Consider the following 20,054-nt stretch of genomic DNA (forward strand, 5'->3'; position numbering starts at 1 on the left):
AACTGAAACCCCCTCTACAAAACCGGTACCTCAGATTAAGGATCCTATAATCCATGCAATTCATGTGTAAACAAAATGTGCGTTTGGCTGCACTATCGGTTTGAATTACAATAATTAGTCTAAGTGGAAGTAACCAAGTTGAAATACCATCCTTGAACTTGAGCATTTTGGCCAACGGATTGGACTCCAAATTGCAATTACATCACTTTCAAGTGGGGCTTGAATGCCCAAGCTGAGTTGGGAAATTGTAACTCTAGTTTGAGGGCTGCTTCCTAATATTGAAGGGCATGTTTGGATGCATTATTCTCTTGGATTGCAATAATAGTTTACAGAACAGAAAGACCATATTGTTATTACCTTCCTCAACATTGATATTGAGAGATTCGCCTCGAAATTTCAATTACGTTTCTTTGAAGTTGGACTTGGAATATAACTGCAATTGGATGGTTGTTCCTCAGTGTTAATACGAGGAAGAGGCCGCTTCCTATACAACATGTATCCAATAAGCTTATTCTACAATGTGGTGTGTGGGACCCACCGTGATGTATGGACCACATCCAATACATCCATAAGGTATGCCGCTTCATCTTCACCCATGCCGAAACTTAGGCTAATCCAAGTCATAGGTGGGTCAAGGAACAGCTGGGATGAGGATGCCCACAATTAAAACCTTCTATATTGTTTCACGCTCAACCTGCTTTGTGTAAGCCATCCAATCCATTCAAAAGATGCACCCCACCATGATGAATGGACACCCAAAAATCCAGCCATGCAAAAACTCAGGCAGGCAATAACATGTTATTTTAGAGGTTTCAGGCATGATTATACATGGTGTAGTTGACCAGAGTTTCGGATTAGCCTGATTTTTGGAATCCAAAGTGTTGAGATGTGGAGCCACATCTGGGGGGCTGCTCGACCAGTCGAGTGCCCTGCTCAACCAGTCGAGTGGCCCACTCGACCAGTCGAGGACTGGCTCAACTCAAAGTCCAATGAGCATCGGTTTTTAGGTTCCGCGGTACTCGACCGGTCGAGGCCCATGCTCGACCAATCGAGGGTCCGCTCAACTGGTCGAGCAGCCTGCTCGACTAGTTGAGGTTACGCAAATTCGTTTTCGGATTTTATGCGCAATGTAGTTTTTTGAGTCGGTTTTTGCAGAGGTGCAAAAGGAAAGTTACATAAACTATAAATAGGTGTCCCTAGTGCTTTTCTAGGGTATGGAAAATAATACTAAGGTGTGAGCAAAGGGTTTTCTTTATACTTCCGAGAGAGATGTTAATATATTGCCTTATAATCTTCATTTTTCTTCATAGTAGAAGTTTGCATCCGTGGTTTTTTACTCTTGTTGGGGTTTTTCCACGTATATCTTGTCTTGTGGAATGTTTGGAATGCTTTGATTCTTTTTCTAGTTTATATTTCTTTCTGTTTATCTTTTGTGGGTGAGACCGGAGATTGGATCTCGGTTCACTGCGTTGTTGGCGTGCTGCGCAACAACTGGTATCAGAGCTATTGGTTTTTAGTTCTATTGGGAGCAATGATGGAAGAAGGGACGACCAGAATTGAGAAGTTTGATGGTTCAAACTTTGCCTTCTGGAAGATGCAGATGGAGGATTATCTGTATCAGAAGGACCTCTATATTCCTCTAAGAGGAAAAGAGAAGAAACCAAAAAAGATGACAGATGATGAATAGTTTTTATTGGATCGGAAGGCTTTAGGAACAATCCAACTCTCTTTGTTTAAGAGCGTCGCCTTCAATATATCCAAGATAAAAACTACAAAAGAATTAATGGAAGCCCTAACCACCATGTATGAAAAACCCTCAGCGTCCATCAAAGTTCATCTTATGAAACAGCTATTCAACATGAAGATGTCAGATGGTGGGAGCGTGGCTGAACATCTAAACGAGTTCAACACAGTCATGAGTCAGTTGGAATCCGTTAGCGTTATTTTTTAGGAGAAGGTCCGGGTGTTATTAATCTTATATATCCAGTCTGTCAGACAGTTGGGATGGTTTGGTGATTGCTGTGAGCAATTCTTCAGGGTCGACAAAGATAAAATTTGATGATGAGGCTGGTTTAATTCTCAGCGAAGAATCTAGAAGAAAGACATCAGGAGTTTTAGGGGATTCAGGGAATGCTTTAAACGTTGAAGGAATAGGAAGATCGCTGAACAAAGAAGGCAATAAACACGAACGTTCTAAGTCGAGGAAGAAGTCCAAGGGACCGAAAGACAAAGACGGGTGTTGGCATTGCGACATGAAGGGGCACATGAAACGTGATTGCAAGGCGCTCAAGAAATAAGAAGGAAGCTCTCAAGGCAGAAAAGATTCAGTGAATCTATCTGACGAGAGTGACACAGAGGCGTTGATCTTGTCTCTTGATGTGAGGAATGAGTCGTGGGTTATAGACTCGGGTGCTTCGTTTCATGTCACTTCGTGTAAGGAAATTCTGTGTAACTATGCATCAAATGACTTCGGGAGAGTCTACCTGGGTGATGATGAGCCGTGCAGTATTGTTGGAAAGGGAGACGTTCACGTAAATTAGAAAGACGGAATGACTTTTAAATTGAAGGATGTCAGATATGGACCGAGTTTGAAACGTAACTTGATCTCAGTGGGACAGTTGGCCAATACCGGTTATGTGACGATATTCACCAGTGATTCCTGGAAGATCACAAAAAGTGTCTATATCTCGAGGCAAGAAGGAAGGTACCTTATACGTAACTTCAAGATTGTATAGTTCACTCACAGTCACATCAACTGGAGTGAATGGGCAGTTATGGCATCAGAGGTTGGGACAAATGTGTGAGCAAGGAATGAAAGTACTATTGTCAAAAGGGAACTTACCAAGGATGAAGTCTATTGACTTGGAATTCTGCGAGGACTGCGTGTATGGCAAGCAGAAGAAGGTAAGTTTCAAGAAGACAGGACGCGCTCCAAAGACGCATCTGTTGGAGCTTATACACACTGATGTGTGGGAACCGGCACAGGTATTATCTCTTGGTGGCTCACGTTACTTTGTTTCTTTTATTGATGATGCTAGTAGAAAACTGTGGGTCTATTTTTTATAGCATAAATATGATGTATTTGATGTATTTAAGAAGTAGAAAGTTATGGTACAAAACGAGACAGGTAAAACAGTAAAGTGTCTCAGATCAAATAATGGGAGAGAATACTATGATAAGAGATTTGAGGAGTATTGTGCAGCAAATGGAATCAAACATTAAAAAATGATTCCAGGGACACCGCAATAAAATAGTGTGGCTGAGCGCATTAACACGACCATCCTTGAGCACGCCAGGAGCATGAGGTTACATGCAGGGTTGCCCAAGAACTTTTGGGCAGATGCTATGAATACTGTCATATATCTCATCAATATAAGCCCCTCAGCATCATTGGATGGTGGGCTACAAGAAGAAACGTGGACTGGAAAAGAAGTGAAGCTCGCACATCTCAAAGTGTTCGGTTGCACTTCATATGTTCACATTGATGCAGAGCACAGAAACAAGAGTACATTTATAGGCTACGGGTAGCATGATTTTGGCTACAGGTTTTGGGATGCAGAAAATAGAAAAATCATTAGAAGTAAGGACGAAGTCTTCAATGAAAAAGTGATGCATAAGGACAGTATGTAGGAAAATAAGGCCGAGGAGAAAGAATTCGTAGAGTTGGAAGAGTTACCGGATACGGGTGTAACAGTACCACGGGATGATCATGCACAGGAGCATTATGAGGTAGAGCCACATACACCGGTTATGAGGAGGTCTACTCGGGAGAGGAGACCCACAATCTGATACTCACCCTCCTTACATTATCTACTGCTGACAGATAATGGTGAACCAGAGTGTTTTGAAGAGGCATTACAGTTGGATACGCGGGTTAAGTGGGAGCAGGCCATGGATGATGAGATGGACTCTCTTGAGTCAATTGTACATGGGAGCTAGTCACTCTACCCAAGGGTAAGAAAGCTCTTCATAACAAGTGGGTTTACAGACTGAAGGAGGAGCACGATGATTCGAAACGCTACAAGGCTAGACTAGTTGTGAAAGGATTTCAACAAAATGCGGGTATTGATTTCACTGAAATATTTTCACCAGTAGTGAAAATGTCTATGATTCGCATGGTCTTGAGTATAGTAGATACAGAGGACTTACATTTAGAGCAGCTAGATGTTAAGACTGTAAGACCCGTATCCTAGCCTATACTGTTCCGACGACTCCCGTGATCCTTCCCGTCGAATTCCAGCAACCTGCGACGTATAATCGATGTTTACGCACGACCCTAAGTCGTATCCCGTAGATTTGAGTCGGCTTAATCCGAGACTTGTATCATTATGACCGCACCGTCGCCGCGATTCCAACGTCGCGTCTTGCGCACCGGTGCGATACCCTGGTTGAAAGATGTGGACCGACGTTTATTTCGAAGAAACACCGCGCTTTTGCAATCCCAAGAAAATCTCTACAACATGTCCTATCAATCAATTACTTCATCAATCAATCACATCACATCATGTCAAGTACAAGAGCAACCTATGCTTCCTTTCTCCACAAGTCAAGCAAACCCCAAAGTCAACTAATCACTCACCTCACATCCATCACTCTCTCTCCTTACATCCAATCTCTCCCTCTCTTTTCCTTCACATTTTCCAAGCAAAAATCCAAGCAAGAGAGTGGACGTCCATGGTTTTCCAAGAGAGGAAGTGCATGTGTGTGGCCTACCTTTCCATTTCAAAACCCATCATCCTAGCCATTCAAACCTCATCTTCCACCATCAAAGTGAGGCACAAGGAGGTCGGCTTTCCAACGGACCGAGAAAATCAAATGGTGGGTGCTTCTTTAGGCTAGTTTTCATGTTTTTGTGATGGCCCAAGTGAGGCCTACCGATCGATGGTATGGATCTCACTTTGGACCCTAAGATGTGGCCGATGGCCCACCTTGATCTTCATGATCATTCCATGATGGGGCCATTCTCCATGGACCGCATCATGATGTTTATTTTTTAGCTTGAAAAAGGGTCATCTAGACCTTCTATTTCGGTGGAAAAAGGATCTCCACCGTTAATTTTGATCGGTGGGTCCATATGAAATGGGACCCACTTGTTGTATGTTTTAAATCATGCAAAGGAGGGCCCATAATGTCGTGGTCCCTCCATCACACGTGTGTCCCACCTTTTCTTTCTCTCTCCCTCTCTTTCATTTTCTTTTATTGTTGTGTGATATGGCCGTGTGGCCCACCCAGATGGACCCCATCATGAAGCATGTATTTTTCCTAAGCCATTTGTAGGCGAGACCCACTTTATATATATGTTGTACCCACACCACCTAGCCGTTTGGTGGCCCACCTGAGCAGGGCCCACCTTAGATTTGTGTGCGCCCAAACCGTCCAAGCGTACCTGACGCTAGACGCTGTAATGAAAACAAAAGTATCAGCTTGATTTGGAACTTAGAGTGAACCGCTCACACAAGCCCCACCCTGATGCATTAATCCGATCCACACCGTCCATCTCATTCCCTGGATCATTTTAGGTGTTGAACCGAAAAATGAAGCTGATCTGACTAACTGGTGGGCCATACCTTAGCAAATAGTGATTTTCACCATTTAAATTCACTTAAATCTTTTTTCCATGCCAAGACATATCGCATATTGGACTCGTTTGGTCTGTCTCAAGCCATAGGATCCAATGGGTGGAGTGGATTTACTTGACGCAGACCCCACCTAAGAAATTCCTCACAAAAACAACTTTTCAAAAAATATATATATTAGAGAGAGAGAGAGAGAGAGAGAGAGAGAGAGAGAGAGCAGCAGCATCATCTGCTGCCTCTGACGACGCCAGCGGCATCCTGCGCTGGACGGTCGGCCAGGGACGGTGGGTCCCCAAACCTAAGCCCCACCGTGATGTGTGTTGAACAGCCACACCGTCCAGTTTGTGGGCCCCCTCGGGGCAGTGGCCCCCACCAAAAATCAGCCATATACGTTACTCAGGTGGCCCACACCATAGGAAACAGTGAGAATGAATGGTTGCCATTGAAAGCCTCTTTCTATGGTTACAGAAGTCTTGGATCATATGAAATTTGTTTTCCCTATTCATCAGGGTCCATGGGACCTTATCAACAAAGTGGATGGAAAATAAACTTCATGGTGGACCCCACATGGGACCCACATCATGGATGTGTTTGTGTATACCGTCCATCCACGCCAACAGCCGCATGCTGCTGCCATGACGTCACCAAGCTCTGTGGGACCCACCATTGTATGCCATCTCCAGACGTGGCCCACCCCACACGTGTGGGATGGGGCCACCTTTCACACCTGCGTAGTTTCATTCAGGCCGTCCATCCATCTCTGGCCGTTGGTTGGGCTGGATGCCTTTTACCTATTACATCATAATATAATATAATATATATTATAAATTATATTATTATATTATATGGTGATATGGAATGGCTGTCCGCCGCACGCACCACCAGCTATATAACTGCTGTGTGGAGCCCACCTTTATGTATTTATATCCACACCGTCCATAATGTTTGGATGGTGCTGGACAACATTTGGACGGTGCCCATGTTACATGGATAATGTTTGGACAGTGCTAACTTACTTGGACAATGTTTGAACAGTGTTGATCATCATTAGTGCGGCCCACGTGATGTGGCTCACTTACCATAGTTATGAGGCCCATGGGTTGAGGCCCATTGTACTGTATTTGGGAACCATGGGTTAAGCCCCATGGCGATATATTATGCCCATGGGTTGAGGCTAGTTGTTGGGGCTCACCTTGATGTGTATGAGGCAATTGTTGGGGCTCACCTTGATGTGTATGATGCCGTTGTTGAGCCCACTTTGATATGAATGTAAGGCCCATTGTAACGTATTCAAAGGCCCAGGGGTTATGGCCTATTGCAATGCACATAAGGCCTATTGATGCGGCCCACTTGATTTATAAAAGGCCCATTTGAGAAGGCCCACCTTGATGTATTTGAGGCCCGATGTTGAGGCCCACCTTGGTATATACATAAGGTCCATTTGAGAAGGCCCACCTTGATGTATTTGTGACCTGTTGTTGAGGCCCACCTTGATATTTATAAGGCCCATTTGAGGAGGCCCACCTTGATGTATTTGTGGCCTGTTGTTGAAGCCCACCTTGATATTTATGAGGCCCATTTGGTGTATCTAAGGCCTGGGGGTCAAGGCCTAACAGGATGTCCTTAGGGTCCATTGCAATGTGTGATTCCTCAATGGTTTATATAATAATGTTTTATGGCGGGTCATGCCTTAGGAACAATGTTGGTTTGACGTCCACATTGTAAGAATAATGTTGGTTTAATGTCCGCATTATAAATCTCCCTAGGGCCCATTGATAGACCCATATTGGTTGTGCGTAGGCCATCTAGGCCCATCTTCGTTGTGAGGATAGTTCATCACTTTATAACATGTTTAGTGTAATTCCATGACTCATGCCCATATGCATCATTTGTATGCTTGATATGATGAATGTTTGATTATAGCATAAGCTGGTTAAGCTGAGACATTTACGGGACTCCTTATGAGACGGAGTACCCCACATGATCGCGCAGTACGCGCTAGATTGCTGCATGATTTGACGGTGTGAATCATGCATCTCGCATTTGTGTGTCATGATCATTATACGCCCTAGCGACATCAGGGTCGTGGCTCCACAGGCACATCGTGGATGGCTAGATGGGACACCGGAAATGCTTGGTTCTAACACTGTGGGCACGTAGGATGTCCTTGGGTGAAAATCTCAAAACCTCCTTGGTACCAAGAGATGCTCCAACGTCTAGACCGAGTGGAATATGAGCGTCGGTGCCTATACCATAAGGTCGTGTCTCCCACTGTGTCGTAGTCGGTTAGAAGGGGGTGTGGCCTTATTCGTCCGAGTGAGAGGGCTATAAGCTAAGCTGAGTATGACCAGCTCGTAAATGGGTGTAACACCCTGGTTTTCAGAACCCGAGTATACAACTCGGATTCCAAGAACCCGGGAGTTAGCTGATGATCAACCAATAAATCAAAGTGCGATATAGCGGAAATGAGAATTATGTCATAAATATAGCTTCAAAATAGGAACAATATTTGGGCCCACCCAGCTGGGGGCCACTTACAAAACCTCAAGTTTCCTTAAAATCCGAATATACTGAAATAGAATAGATGACTAAACTACTGATTCAGCCCGTAGTAGGCTGCCGCCTCCTGCTGCATCTCATCATATGGCTCCTCCTCGACGGCCTCCGCCTCCGGGCCTGCCCCATCCTCAACGTTTCCCGTACCTACATCCTCTGTACGGTTGAATATTGATGAATGAGTGGCCAGCTCAGTGTGATCTCCCCTCAAGATTACACACCGCCGCCCTAAACGAGGAATAGCATAAGAGCACACAGATAATCCAAAACACAGTATATGCAATCTTGTTAAATGCATGAATGCATGAATATAATCATCGACCTGGGTAAATCATCCGGATGGTCGGTGCCCCAGGAGAAATATCCAGACAGGCAGTGGGGTCGTCACCCATGGATGTGACTGGTCGTCAGCGCAACACTCAGCGTAATCGCATGGGCATGAGGATCCTGGTCATCATCATAAATCAATCGGCTGGTCATTAGCGCAACACGCAGCGTAATCGTATGAGCATAATGATCCAAGCCGTCGTAGTATGCTGTGCATGCATGTCTTACCAGCCCATTATTAGTCCATTTTCAATCAGCCATTTTAGAATGAGCTCAGGGTCACTACGGGGAGCGCAAGGCCCAGCGTAGGCCGACGGCTCGGGCATAGTGTCCCATTACCACCATCCCCGGCCCATGAGGCTACCGTCTTAGGGTGCGTATAGTGCCCGCTAACATGTGGTCAATCAATTCAACATAAGGGGGCCACCACCAATGCTGACTGGGTATGAAATGTTGAAATCATCAAATGTAGCGTTTAAACCATGACGGCATGAATGATACAAGGACGAGTAAACAGCGGTATTTAGAAATGTTATAAAGTTCATCCAAGTCAATTAGGCGGATACCCACATGGATGGTATACCCCATGGTCAATACCCCAACCAAAACCTCCATGTCAGGGACCTACATAGATCACAGCTAGTCTAATTACACCCCAAGCACGGACTCTCTTTTGATAGGAATTCCCATAGAGAGATTTTAGCAATATGTGTGTCATAGCAACATGCGTCACAATTTTGAAGGGAAATAAGGAACAATAACTGAAATCGCATAATGACTGGATTATTCATTTAGACAGTTCAAATAAATAAATATTCTAAACAATAGTAAGCATGAGGACTTTCATGTTAAGCAAATAACTCACAATTCATCATTAGTCTAGTTAACCATTTACACTACTAAAACTACTTATTTCTAGTTTAGATAGGGATGGAAAGCTTAAGGGGAGGAGATCATCACCAGACAAGTTGTAGAATGCTCCTAGAGGCAAGGTTCCTTGAGAAGACGGTGAATTTCTACCACTCACGCAACTTCCTGCACAATTTTAATCCGTATTTAGACACGAGTCCCAATGTCTAATACATAAGGATAGGTGGAGGGCTGGGAAGCCCTAAACCGAGGTGGTCCCGGCTATACTCGAGGGAAAACGGGCTCACCAAGCATGAGTCCCCATCATGATCAAATTGGGTCTAGTCAGGGCCCACTTGATCACTAGATCTGCCCATTCCCTTCTCAGACCCTTGGAGCGAGTTTGCCCACAGGGTGGATGGCGTAGATAAATTTCATATGTCAAAGTGGGGTTCACAGAGTTGCCAACTGCAATGGGCCTACATAAAATATATGTATGCATTACCTACACGCATCTGGTGGATCCTTATTGCATATTACATGCACAGAAGGCTTTCCAGCCCATGACAACAAGTGGGGCTCATTGAGATTGAAATCTTTGAGCACGGCCCACTGTTTTGGACAGTGGGGCCCACCAATGCGTATGTATGCATACACATACATTACCCCGCATGTACACTTAACACGGTTCATGATCCAAACGTCCAGGTTTGGACGTCGGTCGATGGATGGCCTAGATTTAAAGTACCACCCACAGCTTAATAGCTGGTGCATACGTACACCAACCATCCATTTCTCAGATGGGTCCATCCAGCCCGGGCTTTATGCAGCGCCCCTGATGGACGGTTTAGGAAAATCCCATAATCCAGGTGGGCCCCGTGTGTGGTCTATTACTGAGGCAGGGTGTGGCCCGCTTGCTGATGCAAGGTGCGGCCCAGCAGAAGCTTGGTGGAGCCCAATGTTAGACAGCCCACCCGAGATTGGTGAGGCCCATCTACGTTTTTGGTGAGGCCCAAAGTCATCGCAGCCTGCAAACGCAGAACAGTCCCACTGCCGCACGCTGCAGGGCTGTTCTAGGCGTTGGTTCTTCAGATTGAAAATGGTCCGATCCCCACCGTTTCTTCAGCCCCAAACTGGGACTGTATGCATCATGGCTCGGCCCCAAACAGGGCCTGATGCAAACCTCATTTGGAGTGCAACTCGGCAGCAGCTGAAAGAGCTGGTTTCGCTCCATCTTCACCACCATTGACGAGCCACGATTTCTCAGTTGAGAAGACAACCATTGCTTGGTTTGTCTACAACACCAAACAGAGCTCCATGCTACTCGACTATGGCCCATTATGCGGCCGACATTTAGGACTGTTGCCTAACTGGAAACCCAACCATTGTTTGGTCGGTTTTGACTCCAGAACAGGGCCGTTGTATGGTCTGTTGCGCACATGATTTCAGCTCCAACAGGAGTCGATGAAGACTCGTTCCTCAGCTGAATCGCAGCTATCTGGACGGACATTGTTTAGGCCTGGAGTCAGCTTGGAATCAAGGCCATTGGTTGGCCTAGCTCCATCTTGAAATAGGGTCCCTAAACCGATCGAACTTGGCCTAATGCATAGCCTACTGGAAGGCACGTTCCCTGCTCAAACTGAGCTTCAGCTGGGTCAGTTTTCTGTCTGGAACAGGGCCATGGATTGGCTCAGTTCCAGTCCAGAACAGGGACCCAACAACAGAATCATAGCCATTGATTGGCCTGCCTCCTGAGCTAAAAAAAAATTACACGGGCGTGACATGCAGAGGGAAGATGTCTTTCCCCAAGGATGGCTGAATCCTTCCTTACCTATGTCAGTTTAGAGGATCGGTCTCCCTGTCCCTTCTTTCCTCACTCACTCTCTCTTGCCTGTGGTGCTACTACGGGTCCACACTGACCCGACTCAATCTGGTTTTTCCCCACGGCTGAGGCGGTGCAGGGTGCACTGAGTTCACCCTCTGCTCACGGCCACACCCTTTCCCTCTTCTATCTCTCTTTCTCACCAGCCTGTGAAGCTACAATCCCAACTGATCCGACTCGGTCCAAACCTCACATGGACTGAGTTGGAGCAGTGGAAACCGAGACCACACAGTCGGCCCACTCTCTTTTCTTCCTCTACTATCTCTCTCTCTCTCTCTCTCTCTCTCTCTCTCTTGTTGGTGTGAAACCCAAGGCTACAGGACTCTTTATATAGAGGGAGAGGGAGAGCACCAACGGCTAGAAGTGCACCGACTGTGCATGGCTGAGATCTAAAATCAGGTTTGCATGGGGTCCATCCATCCATTTGGATGAAGAGCTGAACTTGGGGCCCATCAAAAAAGCATTCTTTCAGGTCTGGTGGGGCCCATCTCGTCGTTTCATGTGGGTTTTCAGCGGGGAAGATGACCCGATCTTTAATGGCGGATCGACGATTATCGTGCATGGGCACGATCTGATCCATCTGGTCGGTCCAGATGGGACCCAGGATCAGTGTGGGGCCTACTTCTCGTGTCCCAAATGTTCATCTCCTCATATCCCACGAGAATCTCCAATTCTCGTGAGATGGAGCTCGAGTTTTCGTCTTCATTAGGTCCCGCCTCGCACCATCGACAGGGATGGAGCCACGTGTCCCCAAGAACGGCTAGGAGAGATTCCGCGTCTCTTTTCCGGAGTGGAATGCAGCTCCTAGCTTTTTCTTACACAGCCCTTGCCCGGCCATTTCTGGAACGAAGAGAGCACGCCTCTCTGTGGAAGTTGGATGGCTGAGATGGCGCCATCGGGCCAATCATGAACCGTCCAACCATTTCCAGATGGGTTCCGTTCAACGGATTTTTGCCACATGTAATGAAATGGACGGTGGTTTCCTTTCTTTCTCGTCCGTTTACAGTGGCCCACAAAGCTATACGGTTTTGTTGACCCGGGCCCCTTGGAGAAAATGAACGGTCTAGATGTCTTGGAAAGTGACTAGGGTGGGCCACTTAGAGGTTCAAAGATCCGTTATTTTAAAAAAGAAACGGCGGGAAACGCCATTTTTCGATTTTTTTTTGAGAGAGGGTCGGTCAAAGGCCGTTTGACCGACCCCATGGTTCCAGCGCACATCGTGTACATGTGCACTCGATGCACACGCACTGCGTGGGGTCTCCAATGGGATGTTAGTGCTCCATCCACACCGTCCATTCGCACTGAGGGACCCTCATAGGGGTCCCTACCGACTTCTGGGTTGATGGTAAGGCCCAGGTGGGCCGTTATACTCCTCTTTAGGCTATTATTGGCCCATATAACGCGACCCGACGGCCCAGTGGGTCTGATATTTATTTTCAACGGTTAATATCCTATACTGGTCGTGCTGAAGGTTTGATTGCCACTAACGAGTCTTCAAACATTGGGGATAAGTGCGTCGTGGCAGTCTTTTATCAACATAAGTGTTCTAATTTAAAGTGTTTAGGAAATCTCACCCTCTGTGTATTATGGGGCACGTTCCGGCACCTGGAGGACTTGGATGGATGACTTTAATTTTAGTTGGAACCTCCGTCCTACACGAACCAAGTTCAAGTCAGCTTGACTTAAATTAATGTGGGTTTATAAGGGTAACACCCGAGTACCAGAGGTACGGGGTGTTACAATGGGTCTGCTATCGACGAGCCGGGCCTGATATTGGCAGGCGGATAGTGAGGTCTCTTCCACTCATTGGGCTGTGCAGGTAGGGACGAGGCAGTCGGAGTGGAGTGTAATAGACCCCAGTAATTTCCCCGGAGAGTAACCATACTGATATGAGGACTCATTGAGCATGAATTGCATATCCATTCATTCATTCATTCACTATCCACTCGGGCTGCTGGTGTGTAACTATTTATTACGTGTACCATCGCATGGCCAGGATTTCGGTTGGGCGCGCGACTAACCTGAGATCAGGAGTTTACCACATTGTGTTTGACTATCTAAATTTAGGTATAGGACTGGTTTGGATAGAAATCCCTTGTGATGGACCCCATAGCCTGTAATACTTCGTACTATCACCCGACTTCACATTCCAGCATGGTCATTTCATTCACACCGCATATCATATTACATCTGCAATACTTAACATTTTGGGTTACTATGTTTTTGCACTTATAGCCTAGATGAGGTTGATGGTATTCATGGCTCGTCAGGATTTGCATATTGCATTGTATCCTCAGCATTTGTTATTATCTTTTATGTTTCGTATCGCATAGCCTTGGTATGACCGATAGCATTCATGCCTTATATCACACAGCTTTGGTACAGCTGATAGCATTCATGGACTTACCCCATATTTTCGCATTACTCTGATATTGTATGATTCATGATCTTATCAGTATTTCCACTTATTCCGATGATGTATGATTTATGAGCTTTATGGTATACTTGGCACTTACCTTGGGCACACACTTTCACCACCCTCTAAGCTTTTATAAGCTTATGCACGATAGATGCGTGCAGGTGACGTTGGGTTGCAGCAGCGTTGAGCTTGGGGTGTGCAGCGGTCTTATAAAGTTTTGATTTTCGACATATGTATTTCCCTTTCAGCATTGTATTCAAATATTTATATTAGTGGATATGTGATGATGATGTTGCCTTTGTGATTTGGGTAAACTTGTGGTTATGCTCTATAAAAAAAATCATCATACTGAAAATCCTCCTTGTAGGATCCCAGGATCGAAATATAGCGCATGCACACTGGGAGCCGAGAATGGGGTACTACGGAGGCTGTCAGTACCGGATCCAGCAATCGAGAATTTTGTGAGCCCGGTTTTCGAGTTTGGGGCGTGACGAAGACAGTCTTTCTTCATGGGGACCTTGAAAAGAGATATACATGCATCAGCAGACAGGATACGTGGCACCAGGAAAGGAGAACAAGGTGTGCAGACTGAAGAAGAGTTTATATGACCTGAAGCAGGCCCCAAGGCAATAGTACAAGAAGTTTGACAGTTTCATGTCGAGAAACGGTTTTAGGAGATGTAATGCAGACCACTGTTGCTATTTGAAGAAGTTTGATGCGTCGTACATCATCTTTCTTCTATACGTTGATGATATGCTTGCGGCTGGTTCAAGCATGAAGAACATCTTAGATCTCAAAAGACAGCTATTTAGAGAATTTGCCATAAAGGATTTAGGAGCTGCAAAACAAATCCTAAGCATGAGGATAAAGTGTGACAGAGAAAACAAGAAACTAGTTTTGTCACAGACAGAGTACATAGCCAAGGTACTTGATCGATTCAATATGGGAGGTGCTAAGCCGGTTAGCACTCCATTAGCCAACCACTTCAAACTATCTAAGGAGCAAGGGGACAAAGGCGCAGGAGGAACGAGACTACATGGTTAAAGTCTCATATGTGTCAGCTTTTGGGAGTCTCATGCATGCTATAGTGAGCACGAGGCTAGACATTGCTTAAGCAGTAGGAGTTGTTAGCAAGTTCATGAACAACCCTGGGAAGGAACATTGGGAAGCTGTGAAGTGGATCCTCAGATACCTGGTAGGTACTAAGGATGTAGGGTTGTATTATGGAGGATCAGAAATCAAGCTGCATGTTCACTCCCCAAGTATAGGGTTGTGATGTAGTAATAAACTCGATAAGACCGAGATCGAATCCACAGGAACTGAAACCTGTACGTAGTCTGAAAATAACCAGAACTAGAACTAGATTAAGATGAAATTTAATCAGATGAATATGAAGGAATAATGGTGAAATAATAATCTAAAACTTAAGGAATTTAGAGGTAGGAAACTAGGGATTTAGAGGATCCACTTGTGGAGATCAGGGAGATCTATGGTCGATTCATGAACTCAACTGGACTTCGAGTCCCATCTTCATCCAGTTGGAAGATATAACCTGAAAATCAATTCTGAACTTCATTTAATCTAGTTTTCAAGAGATCAAACGGGTGTAAATTAGAATGGATTCCATCACCAAACCATGCCCATAAGACAAGATAAACAATAGAATTAAACCAAGCCACAGCCAATCTGAGAGATGTATGAATGTTAGGAAGGATTCCATCATCCAACCATGCCTAAGAGACGATGGTGAACAACAGGGTTCCCAAATTCATAAACCCTATAATGCTAAGAACATGCTCAAAGTTATCACAAATCTATTATAATTTCAGTCAGAACAAACCATTAAAAACTGAAAGCATTCCTATTAAGCAAACTAAATCAACATCAATTCAGTCTAACATGAATCAAAGCCATAGAATCGTTCCCATCACACCACAAGGTTCACCTCTTAGCCCTAGCTAAGAGGTTCAGCCCAACATGAATGGGCTGGATCCCTTGAACAAAACAAAATAAAATAAAATAAAATAAAAAGAAAAAGAAAGAAAATATGACAAACTCTACTCTCTCTGTCTAGCCCCCTCCTCTCTCACGTTCTCTCTTTCTTATAGGTAATTCAGGCGGTGGAGAGGTGTGCTGGCTTGCGTCAAAAGATAGCCAACTGTACTCCTTTCGCGGCAAACAACTTGCGCCCGCCTCAATCCGCGTTTTGGCACTGTGGAAGAACCCGAACGGCTAATCTGAGCTGTTCAGTCTTCCTAAGCCTGGTCGGTCACACCTTGAAACTAGTTTGGACGGTCTAGATGGACGGACCGACCGTCTTCTCGACTGTAGAACGGCCCTACAATGATCAGTTCTCGCAGTGCGCAACAGAGCCTGCGCAACCGTCCGCTGTGACGCTGGTGGGGCCCTTTTTGATGTCGTGTTGATAAATCCACGCCGTCCACTGAATTCTAATCAGAATTTCGGTTGGGAAAGGGTTTTTTGGCCATCCTTTAATGTGGCTAACGGAATCTGTAAATCCACCGTCCGTCTTCCGTTTGAGCGGCTGAGATCTCATAGTTTTTATTTCTTCAAATTTTGTCACCTAGGCCTTAGTAATATGGGCCGTCGAAATCTAATGGACAGTCCAAATTCATCATCTGGACCACAATGGTAGCCCACGATGATCACCCATAAATGTCCATGCGAACGCTGGAAAAGGAAACTGATGTTTTCGTTTTTGTGAAGAAGACTCGGTCAAACCGAGTTTGACCAGCTTGAGGGGTCCGGTGCACATCCGGTATACATGTGCTCGTGTACACCCTACCTGAGGTGGGGTCCACAGTGATGTAGTGTGAGATATCTGCATCGTCCATCTCCTTACTCATCTGATTTAAGGGGTTGAGACCAAAATTGAAGCATATCCAGTTTTTTTAATTTCTTTTTCTTTTTCTACTTTTAATTTTCATTTCATTTTATTTATGCATGCATTGTTGTGGGTTTTATAAATATGGTTCTTTTGTTCTATGAAATTAGTTTGTGTAGCTCTCTCTCTCTCTCTCTCTCTCTCTCTCTCTCTCTCTCTCTCTCTCTCTCTCTCTCTCTCTCTCTCTCAATAGGCATTAGGAGATTTATTTTTTATTTTTTTTCTCTTTTAAAGAACAGAATTCTCTAGCAGTAATTTCCTATTTTTCTTAGGCAATTTGCTTTTTTGTTTTATATTTTTATTTTACTCTTCATGCATGGATTTGTGTTTAAAGATTGTTTAATTGTTGGAGGGAATGGCTTTGTGCCTGTGGCCCAATAATCTGCACTGGTGGGGCCCACCTAGGGATCTAAATAATTCATATGGTGGATCCATTCTGGATGAGAAATAACCCTAAAAAAAATCTCCCCCATAGAGGATCCGAAGCAGCGGATGTGGCCTTTGCTGAGTGTGGATCATTGATCACAATCACAACTGTCCATTTTCATCAAGAGGCCAGATATTAGGTGATAGATCATCCAATAATGGGTCACTCCACTTCAATGATTTAAGTCATGGAGAGGATCTCATGGTAAGAGCAAGATTTCAATGAGAGCAGTGAGCACCAGGAGTCGGAATGCAAATAATCTCCCATCATTAAATGATGGTCGGCGGGATTCTAGCAACCATTTCCAAATGTGAAATTTCAAATTCTCAAATGCAACTTTTATGTAGACTGTCCTCCAGACTGCAAATCATACAATGCCTCTTCATAGTCCCTGAATTCGGCTTTTGTATAGACTATTCCAGGCTACGATGTCGCTGGTGTGGTAGTGAAGGTAGGCAGTCAAGTGAAAAATCTGAAGGTGATGAAGTATATGGAGATATCAATGAGAAATCTTTGGAATTTCCTAAACAGTTCGGATCGTTGGCCGAATACACCGCCGTAGAGGAAAAGCTGTTGGCTCTAAAACCCAAGAATCTTGATTTCATACAGGTTGCTAGCCTTCCTCTTGCGATCGAGACTGCTTACGAAGGTCTTGAGAAGGCCGGATTTTCTGCTGGCAAATCCATCCTTGTATTGGGTGGCGCTGGTGGGATTGGATCATTGGTAATTCAGGTAATTTTAAAAAAAAAAAAACTTTTTTTTTAAGACAAATTAAGTCTAGGTTAGTAATTGGTAATTTGTGACTGTTGATCTAGTGGGCCACGTGCAAATAAAAAAAATCAAGACGTTGGGTTACTCTGACCATCCAGCTCTGAGTTCTGGCCTGTTCAAAGTGGGCCATTGCTCTGTTTTGAACAAAGTGTCCTTATCTCTGGCTAATTATCAGATGGGTGGGTACCAGAGGCTCATCCCCTTGATACTTGGACATGGCCCATTCACGTTATGGTGGTGCAACAAATCAATGGCTCTGATCACTGTACACAAGCATCCCATGTTCCTTGCACTCGTCGTAGTTTTGGTTTGTACAAGTGGGTCTAAGTTCGAGTTATCCAAGCTGTTGACATGATGGGCCCCACCATTGATGGATGATGCCTAGGTTGGGAGATCCCATCCATCAAATCTTTGGTCTCTTTTCAGTTGAATGTTGACTGTGGCTGAATTTCTTTTATTTTCCTTCTAGTTTCTGGCCACCAATTGAAAGGCTAGGATTGCTTGCTGCATTCACTTGTGGGGTCCATTAGATCGACATCCTTGTGTCAAGGACCATATAATTCTTCTCTTTCACTGGCTCTCACATTGAATTTCTTGGAGACACTCAACACTACCTTTTACTCTTATAAGAATCCAGCCTTTCTCTTAGCTGTATGAGCCTGAAACACTCCATTTTTTCGTGGACAGCTAGCCAAGCAGGTTTTCAATGCTTCAAGAGTTGTGGCTACTGCTAGCACGAGAAAACTGGAACTGTTGAGGAGCTTGGGAGCCGATTTGGCAATCGACTACACAAAAGAGAACTTCGAAGAACTGCCCGAGAAATTCGATGTTGCATATGATGCAGTGGGTAAGCTTCATTCCATGTTCGGGCTGTGTTTGGATGCACAGATGAATCAAATTGCAGACATTTATTTGAATCAAGAAGAAATAAGATGTTTCAGGGCTGTGTTTGGATGCACATGTGAATTGAGGCATGGACATTCAGTTTAATAAAGAGGATATGACCATATTAGAATGACATTTCCTAGTAGAGGCCTGTTCTTCTACAATGATTGTAGACTGAGCTTATTCTACAACTCGATCTGTGTGTGGGGCCCACCATGAAGTTTGCATGACATCCTATCCATCCATCTGCGGTCTCTCGTGTTTTCCTTGTGTTGCGCAGCACGCCAACAACGCAGTGAACCGAGTACCAATCTCTGGTCTCACCCACAAACGATAAACAGAAAGAAATATAAATTATAAAAAGAATCAAAGCATTCCAAACAAACCACAAGACAAGATATACGTTAAAAAATCCCAACAAGGATAAAAAATCACGGATGCAAACTTCCACTATGAAGAAAAACGAAAATTACAAGACTATACTAACTTCTTCCTCAGAAGTATAGAGAAAACCCTTTACCCACACCTTAGAATTATTTCCCATACCCTAGAAAAGCCCTATGGATACCTATTTATAGTACATGCAACTTTCCTTTCGCACCTCTGCGAAAACCGACTCAAAAATTTGCAGTCTGCATCAAATTCAGAAATGAATCTGCGTAACCTCGATTAGTCGAGCAGGCTGCTCGACTGGTCGAGCGGACCCTCGACTAGTCGAGCATGGGCCTTGACCGGTTGAGTACCGCAGAACCCAAAAACCGATGCTTGCTGGACTTTGAGTCGAGCCATTCCTCGACTGGTCGAGTGGGCCACTCGACCGGTCGAGCAGGGAAATTGACTAGTCGAGAGGCCCCCAGATGTAGCTCCACTTCTCAACAATTTCCTACTTGGAGACACATCGCCATAAACCTTCGTCTTCTACATCTAGAGTGTACCACCTCCCTGTCTTCAATCCTAAAGACCAATCAAAGTGAACAGAGCTTCAGCTTCTCCCGTGTGACCGCCTTGGTCAGCATATCGCAGGATTCTCACTTGTATGAATCTTCTCCAGAGCAATTGATCCATCTTCAAGTAACGAACGTATGAAGTGATATCTGATGGCGATATGCTTAGTCCTTGAATAAAAGGCTGAATTCTTAGCCAAGTATATTGCACTCTGATTGTCATTGTACAGCTTGCAATCTATTTACTTCTTACCCAACTCTTCCATGAAACTTTACATCCATACCATCTCCTTACACGCTTCTGTAGCCATAACATATTCTGCTTCCGTCGTACTGATAGATACTATCTTCTGTAACTGAGAGACCCAACTGACTATAACACTACCCAGAGAAAAAACATAACCTCTATTACTTCTTCTGCTATCGATATCTCCTGTCAAATTTGAATTCACGTAGCCTTGTAATGTTGAGGGTCAAATATTACATATCAGACCCCAGTTATTGCCTGAATTT

At 44.7% G+C, this 20,054-nt stretch overlaps 1 protein-coding gene across 1 annotated transcript in view; it reads left to right on the plus strand.

Annotated features, from left to right (window-relative positions):
• LOC131228026 (trans-enoyl reductase pgmF-like) overlaps positions 1-18,805 on the plus strand; it is a 30,528-nt gene extending 11,723 nt beyond the window's left edge. Inside the window, 3 exon segments of the mRNA XM_058223851.1 lie at positions 17,354-17,411; positions 17,414-17,673; positions 18,400-18,805. Of these exon segments, the coding sequence (XP_058079834.1) occupies positions 17,354-17,411; positions 17,414-17,673; positions 18,400-18,702 (621 nt within the window). The 3' untranslated portion in view covers positions 18,703-18,805.
• Positions 18,806-20,054: the final 1,249 nt, after the last annotated feature.

This window comes from Magnolia sinica, chromosome 2, assembly GCF_029962835.1.
Source record: "Magnolia sinica isolate HGM2019 chromosome 2, MsV1, whole genome shotgun sequence".
NCBI classification, from domain to species: Eukaryota; Viridiplantae; Streptophyta; class Magnoliopsida; order Magnoliales; family Magnoliaceae; genus Magnolia; species Magnolia sinica.